The sequence below is a fragment of the Eschrichtius robustus genome, chromosome 2 (assembly GCF_028021215.1).
Source record: "Eschrichtius robustus isolate mEscRob2 chromosome 2, mEscRob2.pri, whole genome shotgun sequence".
Taxonomy (NCBI): Eukaryota; Metazoa; Chordata; class Mammalia; order Artiodactyla; family Eschrichtiidae; genus Eschrichtius; species Eschrichtius robustus.
In genome coordinates this window covers 110,522,744-110,538,911 of record NC_090825.1, presented here as the reverse complement: position 1 = coordinate 110,538,911, position 16,168 = coordinate 110,522,744, and the positions used below count along the sequence as shown (strand labels likewise).

At 37.4% G+C, this 16,168-nt stretch overlaps 2 protein-coding genes across 4 annotated transcripts in view; one reads left to right on the top strand and one right to left on the bottom strand.

The window, feature by feature from the left end:
• Positions 1–16,168, top strand: part of KIF3A (kinesin family member 3A) — an 89,380-nt gene that overhangs the window by 12,842 nt on the left and 60,370 nt on the right. For all 3 annotated transcript variants that reach the window (XR_011073107.1, XM_068535853.1, XM_068535854.1), the window contains exons 3-4: positions 8,118–8,262; positions 8,393–8,477. Coding sequence is in view for 2 of the 3 variants with exons in the window: in XM_068535853.1 (XP_068391954.1) it covers positions 8,118–8,262; positions 8,393–8,477 (230 nt within the window). In the remaining variant the exon portion in view is untranslated. The remainder of the gene's footprint in view (positions 1–8,117; positions 8,263–8,392; positions 8,478–16,168) is intronic.
• On the bottom strand, positions 4,120–4,883 carry LOC137758051 (14-3-3 protein beta/alpha-like). The gene has a single exon (XM_068534416.1). The coding sequence runs from the start codon at positions 4,864–4,866 to the stop codon at positions 4,126–4,128; it is 741 nt and encodes a 246-aa protein (XP_068390517.1). The 5' UTR covers positions 4,867–4,883; the 3' UTR covers positions 4,120–4,125.

Below are 16,168 nucleotides of genomic sequence, written 5' to 3'. Positions count from 1 at the left end.
ACATATAAGTGATATCATATGATATTTGTCTTTCTCTGGCTGACTTCACTTAGTATGATAATCTCTAGGTCCATCTATGTTGCTGCAAATGGCATTGTTTCATTCTTTTTTATGGCTGAGTAATATTCCATTGTGTATATGTACCCCATTTTTTTATCCATTCCTCTGTTGATGGACATTTAGGTTGCTTCCATGTCTTGACTATTGTAAATAGCGCTGCAGTTAACATTGGGGTGCATATATCTTTTCGAATGATGGTTTTCTCTGGATATATGCCCAGGAATGGGATCACTGGATTGTATGGTAGTTCTATTTTTAGGTTTTTTTTTTTTTTTTTTTTTGATGTGGACCCTTTTTAAAGTCTTTATTGAATTTGTTACAATATTGCTTCTGTTTTGGTTTTTTGGCCATGAGGCATGTGGGATCCCAGCTCCCTGACCAGGGATCGAACCCGCACCCCCTGCATTGGAAGGTGAAGTCCTAGCCACTGGACTGCCAGGAAAGTTCCTATTTTTAGTTTTTTAAGGAATCTCCATACTGTTTTCCATAGTGCCTGTACCAATTTACATTCCCACCAACAGTGAAGGAGGGTTCCTTTTTCTGCACACCCTCTCCAGCATCTACTGTTTGTAGACTTTCTGATGATAGCCATTCTGACCGGTGTGGGGTGATACTTCATTGTAGTTTTGATATCCAATTCTCTAATAATTAGCGATATTGAGTACCTTTTCATGTGCTTTTTGGCCATCTGTATGTCTTCTTTGGAGAACTGTCTATTTAGGTCTTCTGCCCATTTTTTGGTTGGGTTGTTTGTTTTTTTGATACAGAACTGCATGAACTGTTTGTATATTTTGGAGAGTAATCCCTTGTCAGTCACTTCATTTGCAAATATTTTCTCCCATTCTGTAAGTTGTCTTTTCATTTTGTTTATGGTTTCCTTTGCTGTGCAAAAGTTTTTAAGTTTCATTAGGTCCCACTTGTTTATTTTTGTTTTTATTTTCATTGGGAGGTGGATCCAAACAAATCTTGCTGCAATTTATGTCAAAGAGTGTTCTGCCTATGTTTTCCTCTAAGAGTTTTATAATATTCAGCTTTGTATTTAGGTCTTTAATCCATTTTGAGTTTATTTTTGTGTATGGTGTTGAAGAATGTTCTAATTTCATTCTTTTACATGTAGCTGTCCAGTTTTTCCCAGCACCACTTTTTGAAGAGACTGTCTTGTCTCCATTGTATAGTCTTGCCTCCTTTGTCATAGATTAATTGACCACAGGTGCATGGATTTATCTCTGGCCTTTGTATCCTGTTCCATTGATCTGTATTTCTGTTTTTGTGCCAGTACCATACTGTTTTGATGACTGTAGGTTTGTAGTATAGTCTGAAGTCAAGGAGCCCGATTCCTCCAGCTCATTTATTTTTCTCAGGATTGCTTTGTCTATTCGGGGTCTTTTGTGTTTCCATACAAATTAAAAAATATTTTGTTCTAGTTCTGTGAAAAATGCCATTGGTAATTTGATAGGGATTGCAATGAATCTGTAGATTGCTTTGGGTAGTATAGTCATTTTGACAATATTGATTCTTCCAATCCAAGAACATGGTATATCTCTCCATCAGTTTGTGTCATCTTTGATTTCTTTCATCAGTATCTATAGTTTTCTGAGTACAGGTCTTTTGGCTCCTTAGGTAGGTTTATTCCTAGGTATTTTATTCTTTTTGATGTGATGGTAAATGGGATTGTTTCCTTAATTTCTCTTTCTGATCTTTCATTGTTAGTGTATAGAAATGCAACAGATTTCCGCGTATTAGTTTTGTATCCTGCAACTTTACCGAATTCATTGATGAGCTCTAGTAGTTTTCTGGTAGCATCTTTAGGATTTTGTATGTATAGTATCATGTCATCTGCAAACAGTGACAGTTTTACTTCTTCTTTTCCAATTTGTATTCCTTTTATTTCTTTTTCTTCTCTGATTGCCGTGGCTAAGAATTCCAAAACTATGTTGAAAAAAGTGGTCACAGTGGACATCCTTGTCTTGTTCCTGATTTTAGAGGAAATTCTTTTAGCTTTTCACTGTTGAGAATGATGTTAGCTGTGGGTTTGTTATACATGGCCTTTATTATGTTGAGGTAAGTTCTCTCTGTGCCGACTTCTGGAGAGTTTTTATCATAAATGGGTGTTGAATTTTGTCAAAAGCTTTTTCTGCATCTATTGAGATGATCATATGTTTTTTTTTAACTGATAAAATTTTTTATTTCACTTTTGAGTTTTTACACTTTTCCTGATTATTCCATGTAAGGTGGAAACTAGAACTGTTTAAAAGACATACACAGATCGAGTACATCAATAACCAGGGTTTTTTCTTTTTTGCTATACTATTTTCACAACCACAGGTGTGCTTGCTAGGCAATATAACCATCACAGAAGCAAACGTGAGGCAGAATACTGGTGAGGAAAAACAAAGCGAGAGAGAGCTACCAGGTATACAGACAGGCTCGTTCTACATTCACTACTGCGTTTTCAAGTGTCAAGTATAACTGCACATTTTTGTTCAGCTAGAAAGAAGAGGGATTTTTTCTTTTTCTTTTTTTTCCCTTTTGGTTTGTTTGAAATCAGTGCATGAATGTTTCTCATTTCAGCAGATGGACAAACAGATGGACACTACGGCTACGGGGAATGTTCAGGGGAGGGAGGGGGAGACTGTGAGACTGCTAGGCCTGGCTATTCCCAACTCTCCCCATCACAGTGTTCATGCAACTTCCCTGCATTATAGGGTCTTGTTGAAATGTGTCTGTGAACTTGATGGGATGGGTACACTTGGGAGAGCTGGTGACAGGTGCTAACAAGCATTATCAGGGCTGGCTGCAATATAAGGAGAAACCATGGATATTTAAAAATACGTTTTTGAGTCAGATCTTGGTGTGACTGAAGAGCAATCACCGTTCTGAGAACTGGAAGAAGACAGAGCTGAGATGCAGGAAGCTCTTTTCAACTCTCTGAAACAAGGCTGGCTCACCGAAGTGCTCACCAACATCCCTCACCCCCTCCAGACCCCCTGTCCCTGCTCATCTAGTACTAAACCGTGAACAAAAGGCAAAGAGAATGCACAAAGAAGAAAATGTAAGGAAGAAGAAGGACAAATTTAGAGAGAGAAGAGAAAACCAAAATCAATTGTCAAAAAAGGACAGTGGGAAAGAATGTTTAGATTTCAAAATTTCAAAGCCCCAAGCTAGGAAGAACCCAAAGACTGAGTACTTGCTCCTCAAGTGAAAGTCAATCTCTGCAGAACATTATTCTTAGAGGTGTTACCCAGGAAACAGATAAGGCCATTCATTCATAAGATACATGGCTCTTTTTTTCCTTCTTGAGCTCGTGGTTACAGGGAAAACAGATTCCACTATGGAAGCGCAAGCTGCCAGTCAGTAACATGCTGCTGTAGGAAAGGGGTTGGAGTCACATGTGGTCTGTGAGCACTGGACCTTTGCATGGTGTCATAACCCAGTTATCTGCCACCAAGAATGTTAATTTCTTGCTTCGACTTTCCTCAGAGGAAGACACTGTGGCCATCCGCAGTCATGAACTTTTGAGTGGCAACAGCCCCAACAGGTCAAGTGTCTACAAGCCCTGAACAGAACAGGCAGAATCACTGTGAATTACCATGAAACTCGAATGCCAAACTAGAGGTGTCTCACTCCAAGTCCCAGTGTCACAATATAATCTCTATAACTTTCTGTACAACTTTACAATGGAACTGTATTTCAGTGACTGTTTTGTATTGAATTAAACTTTCCGAAAAGTTACACATAATTCAGGTCTATTTTGTTTTCTACCAGTAAGAGTTCTGCTAAATTACAAAACCCCATAATCACAGTGTTGTTTTTTAAAAAAATTAAACACACAGTACTCCTGTCAATGTTAATCAAAATCAAAACTTCAGAATGCTGTGGCATTTATGTGACCAATCTGAGTTTCAGATACAAATACCAGCTGCTTATCCCATGGACCATTTTTGCTAGACTGAGGCTGTGAAAAACTGAAAGTTGACGTACGATTCTTTTTTTTTTTAATTGCACAAAGGGATATACATGGAGGGTACAGAGTGACACTGAAGAGATCACAGGGCATGACAGACATTAGTTCTCTCCCTCCCCAGCATCTCCTTTGTCTCCCTGGTTTTCCAACGTCCACAGAGTGAGATTGTCCCTAAGCAACTGCATGATCAGGATGCTGTTTTTGTAAGACTCTTCATTCAGTGTGTCCAATTCAGCAATCGCTTCATCAAATGCCGTTTTTGCCAGGCTGCAAGCCTTTTCAGGAGAGTTTAGAATCTCATAGTAAAAGACGGAGAAATTAAATGCCAAGCCCAGTTGAATTGGGTGTGTAGGCTGCATTTCTTTCTTACTAATTCCAAATGCTTCCGGGTAAGACTGCTGGGAGTTTGACACAGTGGTTTGTTTATTATCTCTAGATGCCACCTCAGGAAGATATCTAAAATAATCGCCTTTCATTTTCAAGTAGAACACCTTACTTTCTGGTTGTGTAGCATTGGGAATAAGGTATTTGTCCAACAGGTCCAGAACATCGTTGCAGATGTCCTGCAGCTCTGCCTTGATCTTCTCACGGTACTCTTTGCCCATCTGCTGCTGCGTCTCGTTCCTCTCTGTTTTCTGTTTGATGCTGGCGATGACACGCCAGGAAGAACGGCGGGCACTGACCATGTTCTTGTAGACAACAGACAGCAGTTTTCTCTCCTCATTGGAGAGCTCGTGCCCCTGCTCCATGACTGCCTTCACGGCCGCAGCCATGTCATCGTAGCGCTCCACCTGCTCGGCGAGTTTGGCTTTCTGTACCAGCTCACTTTTATCCATGGTCATTCCCGTGGGAGGACTGCAGGGGGCAAAGACACTTACTAGCGGAGCTCCGGGCGTGGTGTCCGCTTCCTTCCCAAGCCCACTCCTCCAGCGGCGGCTGCAGTGGCGACCTTGGCTCCAGAATTGGCGGCTGATCATATGGTTTTTATTCTTCAGTTTGTTAATGTGTGTATCACGCTGATTTGTGGATGTTGAAAAATCCTTGCATCCCGGGGATAAATCCCACTTGATCGTGGCGTATGATCTTTTTAATGTATTGTTGGATTCAGTTTGCTAGTATTTTGTTGAGGATTTTTGCATCTATGTTCATCAGTGATATTGGCCTATTTCTTTTTTGTGTGGTATCTTTGCTTGGTTTTTGGTGTCAGGGTGATGGTGGCCTCATAGAATGAGTTTGGGAGTGTTCCTTCCTCTGCGATTTTTGGGAAGAGTTTCAGAAGGATAGGTGTTAACTTTTCTCTAAATGTTTGGTAGAATTCGCCTGTGAAGCCATCTGGTCCTGGACTTCTGTTTGTTGGCAGTTTTAAAATCAGTTTTGATTTCAGTACTTCTGATTGGTCTGTTCATATTTTCTGTTTCTTCCTGTTTCAGTCTTGGAAGGTTATATGTTTATCCATTTCTTCTAGATTGACCATTTATTGACATATAGTTGCTTATAGTAGTCTCTTATAATCCTTTATATTTTTGTGGTGTCCGTTGTAACTTCTTTTTTTTCATTTCTAATTTTATTGATTTGAGCCCTCTCCCTTTTTTTCTGTTGAGTCTGGCTACAGGTTTATCAATTTTGTTTATCTTTTCAGAGGAACCAGCTTTTAGTTTGATTGATCTTTTCTCTTGTTTTGTTCCTCTCTGTTTCATTTATATCTGCTTTGATCTTTATCATTTTTTCCTTCTACCAACTTTGGGTTTTGTTTGTTCTTCTTTCTCTAGTTACTTAATATCCTTTTTAAATTAGTAATCTTCATATATTTAATGCATTCATAGAAATTGCATTAGGTATTAATTTTGAGCCTAAATTTTTTTTTGGTCATTACATACTGGTAAAAAACATGGGCTGTGGAGCCAACTGGAGTGTGTTCAGATCTTGTTTCTACCACTTACTATGTCATTGAGCAAGTAACTCAACCTCTCTAAGCCTTTGTTTCCTCAACTAAACTGTGGGAATATAAACATTGCCTAGCCCTTAGGATTGGGGTGAAAATTAAATAGGAATGCATGTAAAGTACATGACATAGCACATAGCAAATGATCAGTAAATGGTAGCTGTGGTGTCTTTTCTAAAATGCAGTATATGAGTTCATGATATTTTCAGCTCCTTGGAATGCAGTAAGTTATATTCTTAACGCAAGAGTTTGAAATATTTAGTGAGTTAGAAAAAATTAAGACTTTTAAATTATTCCCATGTATAAAAATGGTTTCTGTTGTGATTAATTTATTTTCATAGAAAGTCCAAAAATGACAACAAGTTGCTGTTAACTGAATAGAGTGGTAGTAGTTGAGAAACCTTTTTCATTTATGCTGACACTTTCTAGGCTATCTTCTCATACTATACTGTCTCCTGAGGAAATCTCATCCACCTCCATGGCTTCAGTGGCAAATGAATCTCATCCATCCTCCTGCTTGCTTGACACATCCATTTTGGTGTATCGTAGACTTAAAGCTCAGTACCCACAAACTAAATTCATGATCTTCCCTTTCAAACTGTTATTTCTTCTAGTGTTGTTCACCATCTCAGTACATGGCATAGCCATACATCCCTTTGGTCAAGCCAGAAATTGAAAGTCACCCTCAATTCTTCCTTTTCCCTGGTCCCCTTACGACTAGTTATTTTCCAGGTCCTCTTGATTCTAACTGTTAAATATCTCTGACATCCGACTGTTAAATATCTCTGAAATCCTTCTACCTTTCTAGTCCCCTTCTATTTATTGTCAGCACCATCTCTCACCTGGCTAACTACTTCAGCCCTCTAACTTATTTCTTCACGTCTCCCCTTGTTTTCTTCCAATTCTTTGTATACAGTATAGCCAAAGTGACTATGATGTCACTCCTCTGATTGAAAAATCATTCTATGACTTCACTTTGTTTTTAGCATAAGCTCTAAAAGCCTTAAGATGTTCATCATCCTGTGTGATTAGGTCCCTGTCAATTTCTTTAGCTGTATCTGCATCCACTGTCCTTTTCCATCTCTGTTTCTTCCATTCTGGTCTCATTACATTTCTTCAAAATCTCCATTCTCTTTTTTGCCTCTTGCTGTCCACTGTGTTCCTATCTAACTCTTGCTCATATATCAGATTGTATCTTAAACCTTACCTCTTCTGGAAAGCCTTCCTTGACCTCTTCCCCTTTCCTCCTGCATCAGTTCTCCTGCCCAGATTATGTCCCTTACTCTCATCTAGAACTCCGTGTTTCTCATTTCCCAACACTCATCCTGCTTATGATTATTTGGCTAGTATGTCCTCCCCAAGATGACATATCATAAGATTAAAGATTGTGTTTGTCTTGTTTGTCATTGTGTCCCCGGTGCCTAGCACAATGCCAGACACAGGTGTGTAGTAAGTATTTGTTGAATGAATGAATTTGGGTATTTAGAAAATTTTAAGTTGTATCTGTAATTACTTGTAATAATTGTATTGTCACCTTTTTTTGTTAATTCCCCCTATTCCTTACAACTGTTACTTAAAACATTTTATTTCGAAATAATGTACTTATTTTAGGAATAAGAAGAAAAAAACTACCATTTGCCAGGCGTAATGTTGGTCACTTGAAGTAAATTGTTTCATTGGGTTCTTACTATCAATGTAGAGTATTCATTCTTATCCCCATTTTGCCATTGAGGAGATAATCTCTGGGTATATACTTTCTAAGGTCAAGTCTCTGAAAAATGGCAGATGTGTGGATTCACGTTGAGGTCTTTCTATTCTAGAACCTGTGTTCTCTTGCTGTAATTATACTACCTTCTCCAATTTAATGTCCACATTAAGTAATTAATATACACATTTTAAGAAATTTCTTATGATTAGCTAAAGTGTCAGATTTTGTATTTATTTCATTGACTCTAGTTCTTTAACAGTGCTGTGCTCATGTGGCATACAGTACATCTTGTGATTGCTGATAATAAAGGTGAAATTTGTACTAGAATGAACTTTAAATCCAGGCTAGAAATTGCATCACAGTGTCAAAGGAATTAATTTTAAGAGCTATTGGTCTGTAGCATTAGACTCTGCAAAGTGATTGATTCTCTTCATCATTTTCAGGGACTATTTTTGCATATGGACAAACTGGAACAGGTAAAACTTTTACCATGGAAGGTGTTCGAGCTGTTCCTGAACTTAGAGGAATCATTCCAAATTCATTTGCTCACATATTTGGTCATATTGCAAAAGCAGAGGGTGATACAAGGTAAAAGAGAATTAATATTTTCTAATATTGAGAAGTACAAGCATAAGAAAGATGTATAAATTTTATAAACACATTTAAAAAACTGTTCTAATATTTCACTGTTTTTTTTTAAATGCTGTTTTATTTACAGATTTTTGGTTCGAGTGTCTTATTTGGAAATATATAATGAAGAAGTTCGTGACCTTTTGGGCAAGGATCAGACGCAGAGGTTAGAGGTATGGATGATTGAAATTGGAGCATTTTCCAAAGCAATAGAATGTGTACTAAATTAAGCTCTTTTTTGAACAAAAGGTACTTTCAATATTTTACTTATTTTTTGACCAGGTAATATGATAACATAGTTCAAAAATAAAAGTATTTTAAACATTTATACATTGAAAAGTCTTGTTCCTACCTCATTTCTCCCCACCCTAAGATAACCACTTTCAGTATCCTTTCAGTGTTCTTTATGTAAATACAAACAAATACAATTTTATTTTTACTCCAAAAGTAGGACACTGTATACATTGATCTGCACCTTTTTTTAATTAAAATTTTTATTGAGACAAGTGTAAATTCATATGCAGTTGTAAGAAATAATACAGAGAGATTACCCTTCACACAGTTTTCCCCAGTGGTAACATTTTACAAAGCTATAATGCAATATCACAACCATGATATTGACCTTGATGCAATCCATAGATCTTATTCAAATGCCCCTAGTTTTTCCTGTAGTCATTTGTGTTGTATACTGTTTTATCATGTGTAGATTGGTATATCCACTACCACAGCAAGGTACTAAACATCTCAGATATGCCTTATGTTGCCCTTTTATAACCACGTCTACCTCTCCTGTGACCACTCCCCTCTGTCCCCATCCCTAACCCCTGACAACCCCTGATCTGCTTTCCATTTCTACAGTTTTGTCATTTCAAAATGTTATGTAAATATAAACATACAATATGTAACCTTTTGGAATTGTCTTTTTTCACTTGGCATAACTCCCTAGAGATTCATCCAAGTTGTTGCATGTATCGATCGTTCATTTTTTTTTAAAATTTATTTATTTATTTTTTTAGCTGTGTTGGGTCTTTGTTTCTGTGCAAGGGCTTTCTCTAGTTGCGGCGAGTGGGGGCCACTCTTCATCGCGGTGCGCAGGCCTATCACTGTCGCGGCCTCTCTCGTTGCGGAGCACAGGCTCCAGACGCGCAGGCTCAGTAGTTGTGGCTCACGGGCCTAGTTGCTCTGTGGCATGTGGGATCTTCCCAGACCAGGGCTCGAACCCGTGTCCCCTGCATTGGCAGGCAGATTCTCAACCACTGCGCCACCAGGGAAGCCCGTTCATTCATTTTTATTACTGAGTAATACTGCATGGCGTATTTAACCATTCACCTGTTGAAGGACATCTGGGCTGTGTACAGTTTTGGGCTATTATGAGTAAAGCCACTATGAACATCACACACAGATTTTTTTGCAAACGTAAGTTTTCATTCTCTGGTATGAATGCCCAAGGGTACTACGGAATTTATTTTAAGTCAGAAGTTTTAAAGTGTCAAAAATATAGTTATTAAGACTAATCATGAATGTAGTCATGAATACTTGTGTTTTCAGTCTTTCTTTTACCTGAAGGAAAAACCAAACTTTCTGATTGAGAAACTCTAGTTTGTATACTTTTGGGTAATAGATTGACACTAAAGACTACTTTCATCCAGCCTCTTAGAAAAGGCAACTGTGAGATTATATGCATAAATGTCAGATAATCACAAAATTTGTGAATTGGTACATTATGGTTTTAACTGACAAGTATAGCTGATTCACATTCATTATTTTTTAATTGAGATATAATTTACATAGCATAATATTCATCCTTTTAAAGTGTACAATTTAGTGATTCTTAGTATATTCAGAAAGTTATGCAACCATCACCACTATCTAATTCTAGAACATTTTCATTACTCCAGAAAGAAACTCCATGGCCATTAGGAGCCACTCACCATTCCCCCTCTCCCTCCTGGTAACCCATAGTTTACTTTTTGTCTCTATGGACTTGCCTATTCTGGACATTTCATTTAAATGGAATCATACAATTGTGGTCTTTTATGTCTGGCTTCTTTCACTTAGTATAATGTTTTCAAGATTCACCCATGTTGTAGTATGAATCAGTATTTCATGTTTTTGTTTTAACAGTCTGTACACGTTTTTATATGAATACACACATACCTCGTTTTATGGTGCTTCACTTTATTATGCTTTGCAGATACTGTGTTTTTTACAAAATGAAGGTTTGTGGCAACCTGCATCAAACAAGTCTGTTCAGCTCCATTTTCCAGCAGCATTTACTTACTTCATGTCTCTGTGCCACATTTTGGTAATTCTTGCAATATTTTAAACTCTCCACCAGCAAAAAAAATTATGACTCACTGAAGTCTCAGGTGATGTTAGCATTTTTTAGCAATAAAATATTTTGAAATTAAGGTACATACATTTTTAAAAACATAATGCTGTTGCACACTTAATAGACTACAGTATAGTGTAAACATAACTTTTATATGTAATGAGTAACCAAAAAATTCATGGTACTAAGTTTATTACGGTGGTCTGGAACTGAACCTGCAATATCTTTGAACTGTATATTTTTTCAGTTCTCTTGGTTATATATCAGTGAATGTAATTGTTAGATAATGTGGTAACTGTATTTTTAGGAACTGCCAGACTGTTTCCCACAGTGGCTGTACCATTTTACATTCCTATCAGCAATGTACGAGGAGTCCAGTTTCTCTACATCCTCATCAACACTCGTTATTATCTGTCTTTTTTATAGCCATTTTAGTGGGTGTAAAGTGGTATCTCATTTGCGGGCTTGATTTCCATTTCCCTGATGGCTAATGATGATGAATATCTTTTCACGCCATTTGTGTATCTTCGTTGGATAAATTTCAGTTCGAATCCATTGCTCGTTTTTAATTGGGTCTTTGTCTTTTTGTTATTGAGTTGTAATAATTCTTTATATATTCTAGATACAAGTTTGTTAACAGATATATGGATTTACAAAAATATTCTCCCATCTGTGGGATTGTCTTTTCACTATCTTGATGGTGTCCTTTGGAGCATAAAAATTTTTAATTTTCATCATGTCTGGTTTATCTATATTTAGTTTTGTTGCTTGTGCTTTTTGGTGTAGTATCTAAGAAATCATTGCTTCATCCAGGGTCATGAAGATTTATGCCTTTGTTTTCTTCTAAGAATTTTTTAGTTTTAGATCTTATATTTATGTCTTTGATTCATTTTGAGTTAATTTTTTATGTACCATGTGAGATAGAGGACCAACTTCACTTTTGCCTATGGATATCCAGTTGTCTCAGCACCATTTATTGAAAAGACTATTTTCCCCTCATTGCACTTTGCTTTTTTCACTGAACAATGGATTGTGGCAATTTTTCCACATCAGTACAGAGAAAGCTTCCTCATTCCTTTTTTTTTTTTTTTTTAAAGCTTCATAATATCCTTTGTATGCACATAATTTTAATTTATTTAGCCAGCCCTCTGTTGATGAACACTTGGTTTGTTTAAGATCTTTTGCTGTTACACACAATTCTGTGCTAAATAGCCTTGTACATACAACATTTCATACGTGTGCAGGCATATCTGAGGATAAATTCCTGAAGCAGTGTTGCTGAGTCACGTGGTAAATGATTAGTAACTATTGCCATATATATTAATATAGTGTATGAGACACTGGATTTAGTGTATGAGACAAAAGATTAGCCTTAAATATTAATATTGCAATTTTGATAGAAATTGCATTGTCAGTAAAATAATTAGAGAATAATGGTAACAGTAGTCACCCTTGAAGAATGGTGTAGAATACACTTGGAATAACAGCAGCTCCTATTACTAAGCTTTTATAATGTGGCAGTAGGCATTCAGTACAGTAAATTGTGGTAGTAGCACATACTTTATTTCATTTAATCTTTCAGCAGTTCAGTTTTGTTATTGTAAAAAAATGAAACCTAGAAGGGTTTCCTGACTTGCTCGTGTCGCAGGTAAGTGGATTAAGGATTAAAGGGTGATTTCTGAGGTTTTACCATCTTAGCTTGAACTCTGGCTCTGAGTTCTTAAGCAAGTTACTTACCCTGTATGAGCCTTAGCTTTGCCACATGAAAATGGAAATCATAAAAGTATCTACTTTATAGGATTATTGCCAACATTAACAAATTAATACGAAGTTTTAAAATCATTGATTGACACGTAATAAAGTATTCAATAAATTTTAGCTTTTTTTTCTTTTTAAGTTTACTATATAAGCTGAGCTTTTGGAGCAGTATATTACAGGCTTAGGTACTATTTGTGTTTGTTGGACCTTCATGAAGACTTAATCTATAATGATAATGTGTGGACAGCAAATATAGAGATAAGTTTCATTTTTGCTAGTTGTCATCTTTGGTTTTGATGGATACTTTAATTCTGTGCTTTTTACCTTTTAAAAGTTTGTTTTATTGCATAGATTATTAGAATAAAAATCATTTGGACAGATTTTCCATTTTTGTAACAGTAATTATAGATCAGATTTATTCTCAGGAACAGTCTTGTCAATGGTTCTCAACCACATTAGACCCAATGCCCCTTTTTTATAACATATATCTTGTAATGCCCCTTTGACTCTCCTGAAATAAATTTCATAGATTATGAAATCTATTTACACACATAATTTAAATATTATCAATATACTGCCCTATTATAATATAAAAGAGAATAAAATTAATTTAAAAATAAAGTGGTTGTATTTCAATATGTAAATGCTTAGATGTGATCATACTCAGTGACATAATGAAGGAGTCAGAAGCATATATAATCATTATGATTGTAGCAGCTACAAATGCAGACTATTATAAGTATGTTGTATTGGTGATTTAAACACCTTGATTGGTGTTACTGTCAATGACATGGTCTTTTAAAATAGTAACTAGCTCTTGGTAGAGTTCTGAGGAAAATAAAGTAGTTCTTTCCTCAGTTTTCCTGCATTCCTATATTATTATTATTACCATGGGAAAGCACTTTGTCTTCATATGTACAATAGAGTTAGGGTTTAGATTCAGGTAATTATAAATTGTTTTTTCACCCATGTTAATATCTGGTAGGACATTCAGAGTTGCATGGGACAATTCATTGACTGTGACCATCCCACCCATTTCAAGGTGTTTAGTATCCCAGGCCCCTGCCTATGAATACTAATAGCGTCCTCAAGTGAACCAGAAACTCCCCCACAAACTTCTAAAACATTCTGGGCAGGGGAGTAACTGCTGCCATGGAGATTCATTGTTTTGGCGTTATAAACTGTTTGTTATACAAATTAAATTTCTGTGTTTTTATGATAAAAATTCTTTGCTAGCATTACCATCCAATTTTTTAAAATTTTCATAAACAAATAACAGTAATAGACAGTAATACATACCACTCACTCACATTCACGTGCCTCATTTCTAGGTGAACTTGCTGGCGCTGACTCAGACTCATGACTGAATTTAAGCTATTAGTTTTTAGGAGTGTCTGGACCACATTTAAGTTACCAGGAGTCTCTAACAAAGGTAAACACCAGGGCCCTCTAATGGGAGTCAATGTCAGGGGTGTCTCTGAGAACGATTAATCCTTTGATTTCCTTTCTTTCCTCCTGGTGGGATCTCCTCCGAAACCAGGGCCAGAATCCCCTAATGAGGGTCAAAACCAGAGATAAAACAGGATTCAAACTCATGTACTAAGACACCCGAGATAAAAGTCAAACTAATTCCAGAAGGCTCACTTTGATACAATATCATAAAAGCCTATACTTAAGGAATTTTATCCCATGTTCTTTCCCTTTTAAAAAACAGTTCTAGTTGAATGTAGGTGTTATAGTCTAAAGACCACTGAGGGGCCATTGTTCATCAGAGCCTAAGGAATATTGGGGCCATGTGGTGTTACAGTAAAATATCATTCTCTTTCTTTTCATGGGAGCATAGCTGCAGTTCTTCCAGTTTTGCAAAATCCACCCTAGGGGACTACAAGATGGAACAGAGCTCTCTTTACCCATTATTCTTTCACACGGCTGCTGTTACCAGAAACAGACAGACTGGCAGATCAGTATCCAGAGTCTTCTCAGGGTCACAGTTTCCTAGCATGAGAATGGAAAGTTTCCTACCTACCATTCCAGACAGGGGTGCAGATGAGCCTTGGTCTAACAGGGAGTTTCTCAATTACTGCTCAGGCAGTGCTGGATGGCCAAGGGACTCCTTGACGCAGAAGGGAAAGTCCAATTAAAGTGGTACTCTGCTCAAAACAAGATGACCACATCATACACCTTCCCCCGCAAAAAAGTAAAATTCCAATCAAGGCAACCCAGTAGGAAAGAATGCCCTGGTGTTGTCATACACGAGGTTACACCACTTACCAGAGACGTCTTACACCAGGACCGGAGCCTTGTTTCCTTTACCAGGGAATCGAAAACACCATGGGCCAGTGCTGCCTGGTTAGTGGCAAGCACTTGGGGCTGTCCCTGAGACAAAAGCACTCAGGCACCTGCTGGACAAGAGCTGAGTGCCACTGTCAGCCCAGGGCTGATGTGCCATGAGTGAGATGCCACTCAAGGTGGCTGTCCCTTCATGGTCACCAAAACTGTTACTGAACCAAACTTGGGTCTGCTTGCCTGCCACACAGCAAGGCAAATTTACTGACACTGGGTTGTGTTGAAGGAAATACACTGTTTTATTGCAGGGCACAAGCAAGCTCATGCTCAGAAGGCTCAAACTCCCTAATGGCTTTTTTCAGGGATGGGTTTTTAAAGGCAACATTTGCGGTGAGGGTTGCAGGGTGCGTGACTTCTGATTGGTTGGTGGTGAGGTAACAGGGTGATATTTCGGGAATCTGAATCAGCAGCCTCCTGGTTTAGTCCAGTCTGAGGTCTGGTGCTTGTGGTCAGCATGTAGTCATCATCCTCAACCTGGATGGGGGTCTTGGTTTCTACAGAACAACTCCAAGATACACATCAGATTGTTTTACATACTCCTTGAGGAGGAACTAGGACTCTGTTTTATACCTGAACTATTGTTTCAGCTATAAAAAGCAGTTTTTTGACTGCTTTTCTTTTGTTTCTGCATTCCTTCACTTCCTTAGTAACTGCTTGCCTCTGCTTTTTGGAATTCAGGAAAAGCCTGGGAGACTAAATCCTTTTTCTACAAACAAGAAATGGGGGACATGGAGGGGCTTTTTTACCTGGGAGGGTCCCGCAAGGTCCTGCCTTTTTAAATTTTATTTTATTTTTATTGGAGTATAGTCGATTTACAATGTTGTATTAGTTTCAGGTGTACAGCAAAGTGATTCAGTTGTACATATATCTATTCTTTTTCAAATCCTTTTCCCATTTAGCTTATTACAGAATATTGAGTAGAGTTCCCTGTGCTATACAGTAGGTCCTGGTTGGTTATCTATTTTAAATATATTAGTGTGTATATGTCAATCCCAAACTCCCAATTTATCCTTCCCCCCAACCTTTACCCTTTGGTAACCATAAGTTTGATTTCTAAGTCTGTGAGACTGTTTCTATTTTGTAAATAAGTTAGTTTGTATCATATTTTATAGATTCTGCCTAGAAGCGATATATGATATTTGTCTTTCTCTGACTTACTTCACTTAGTATGATAATCTCTAGGTTCATCCGTGTTGCTGCTAGTGGCATTATTTCATTCTTTTTAATGGCTGAATCATATTCCATTGTATAAATGTACCACATCTTCTTTATCCATTCTTCTGTCGATGGACATTTTGGTTGCTTCCATGTCCTGGCTATTGTAAATAGTGCTCCAATGAACATTGGGGTGCGCATATCTTTTCAAATTATGGTTTTCTCTGGATATATACCCAGGAGTGGGATTGCTGGATCATATGGTAGTTATGT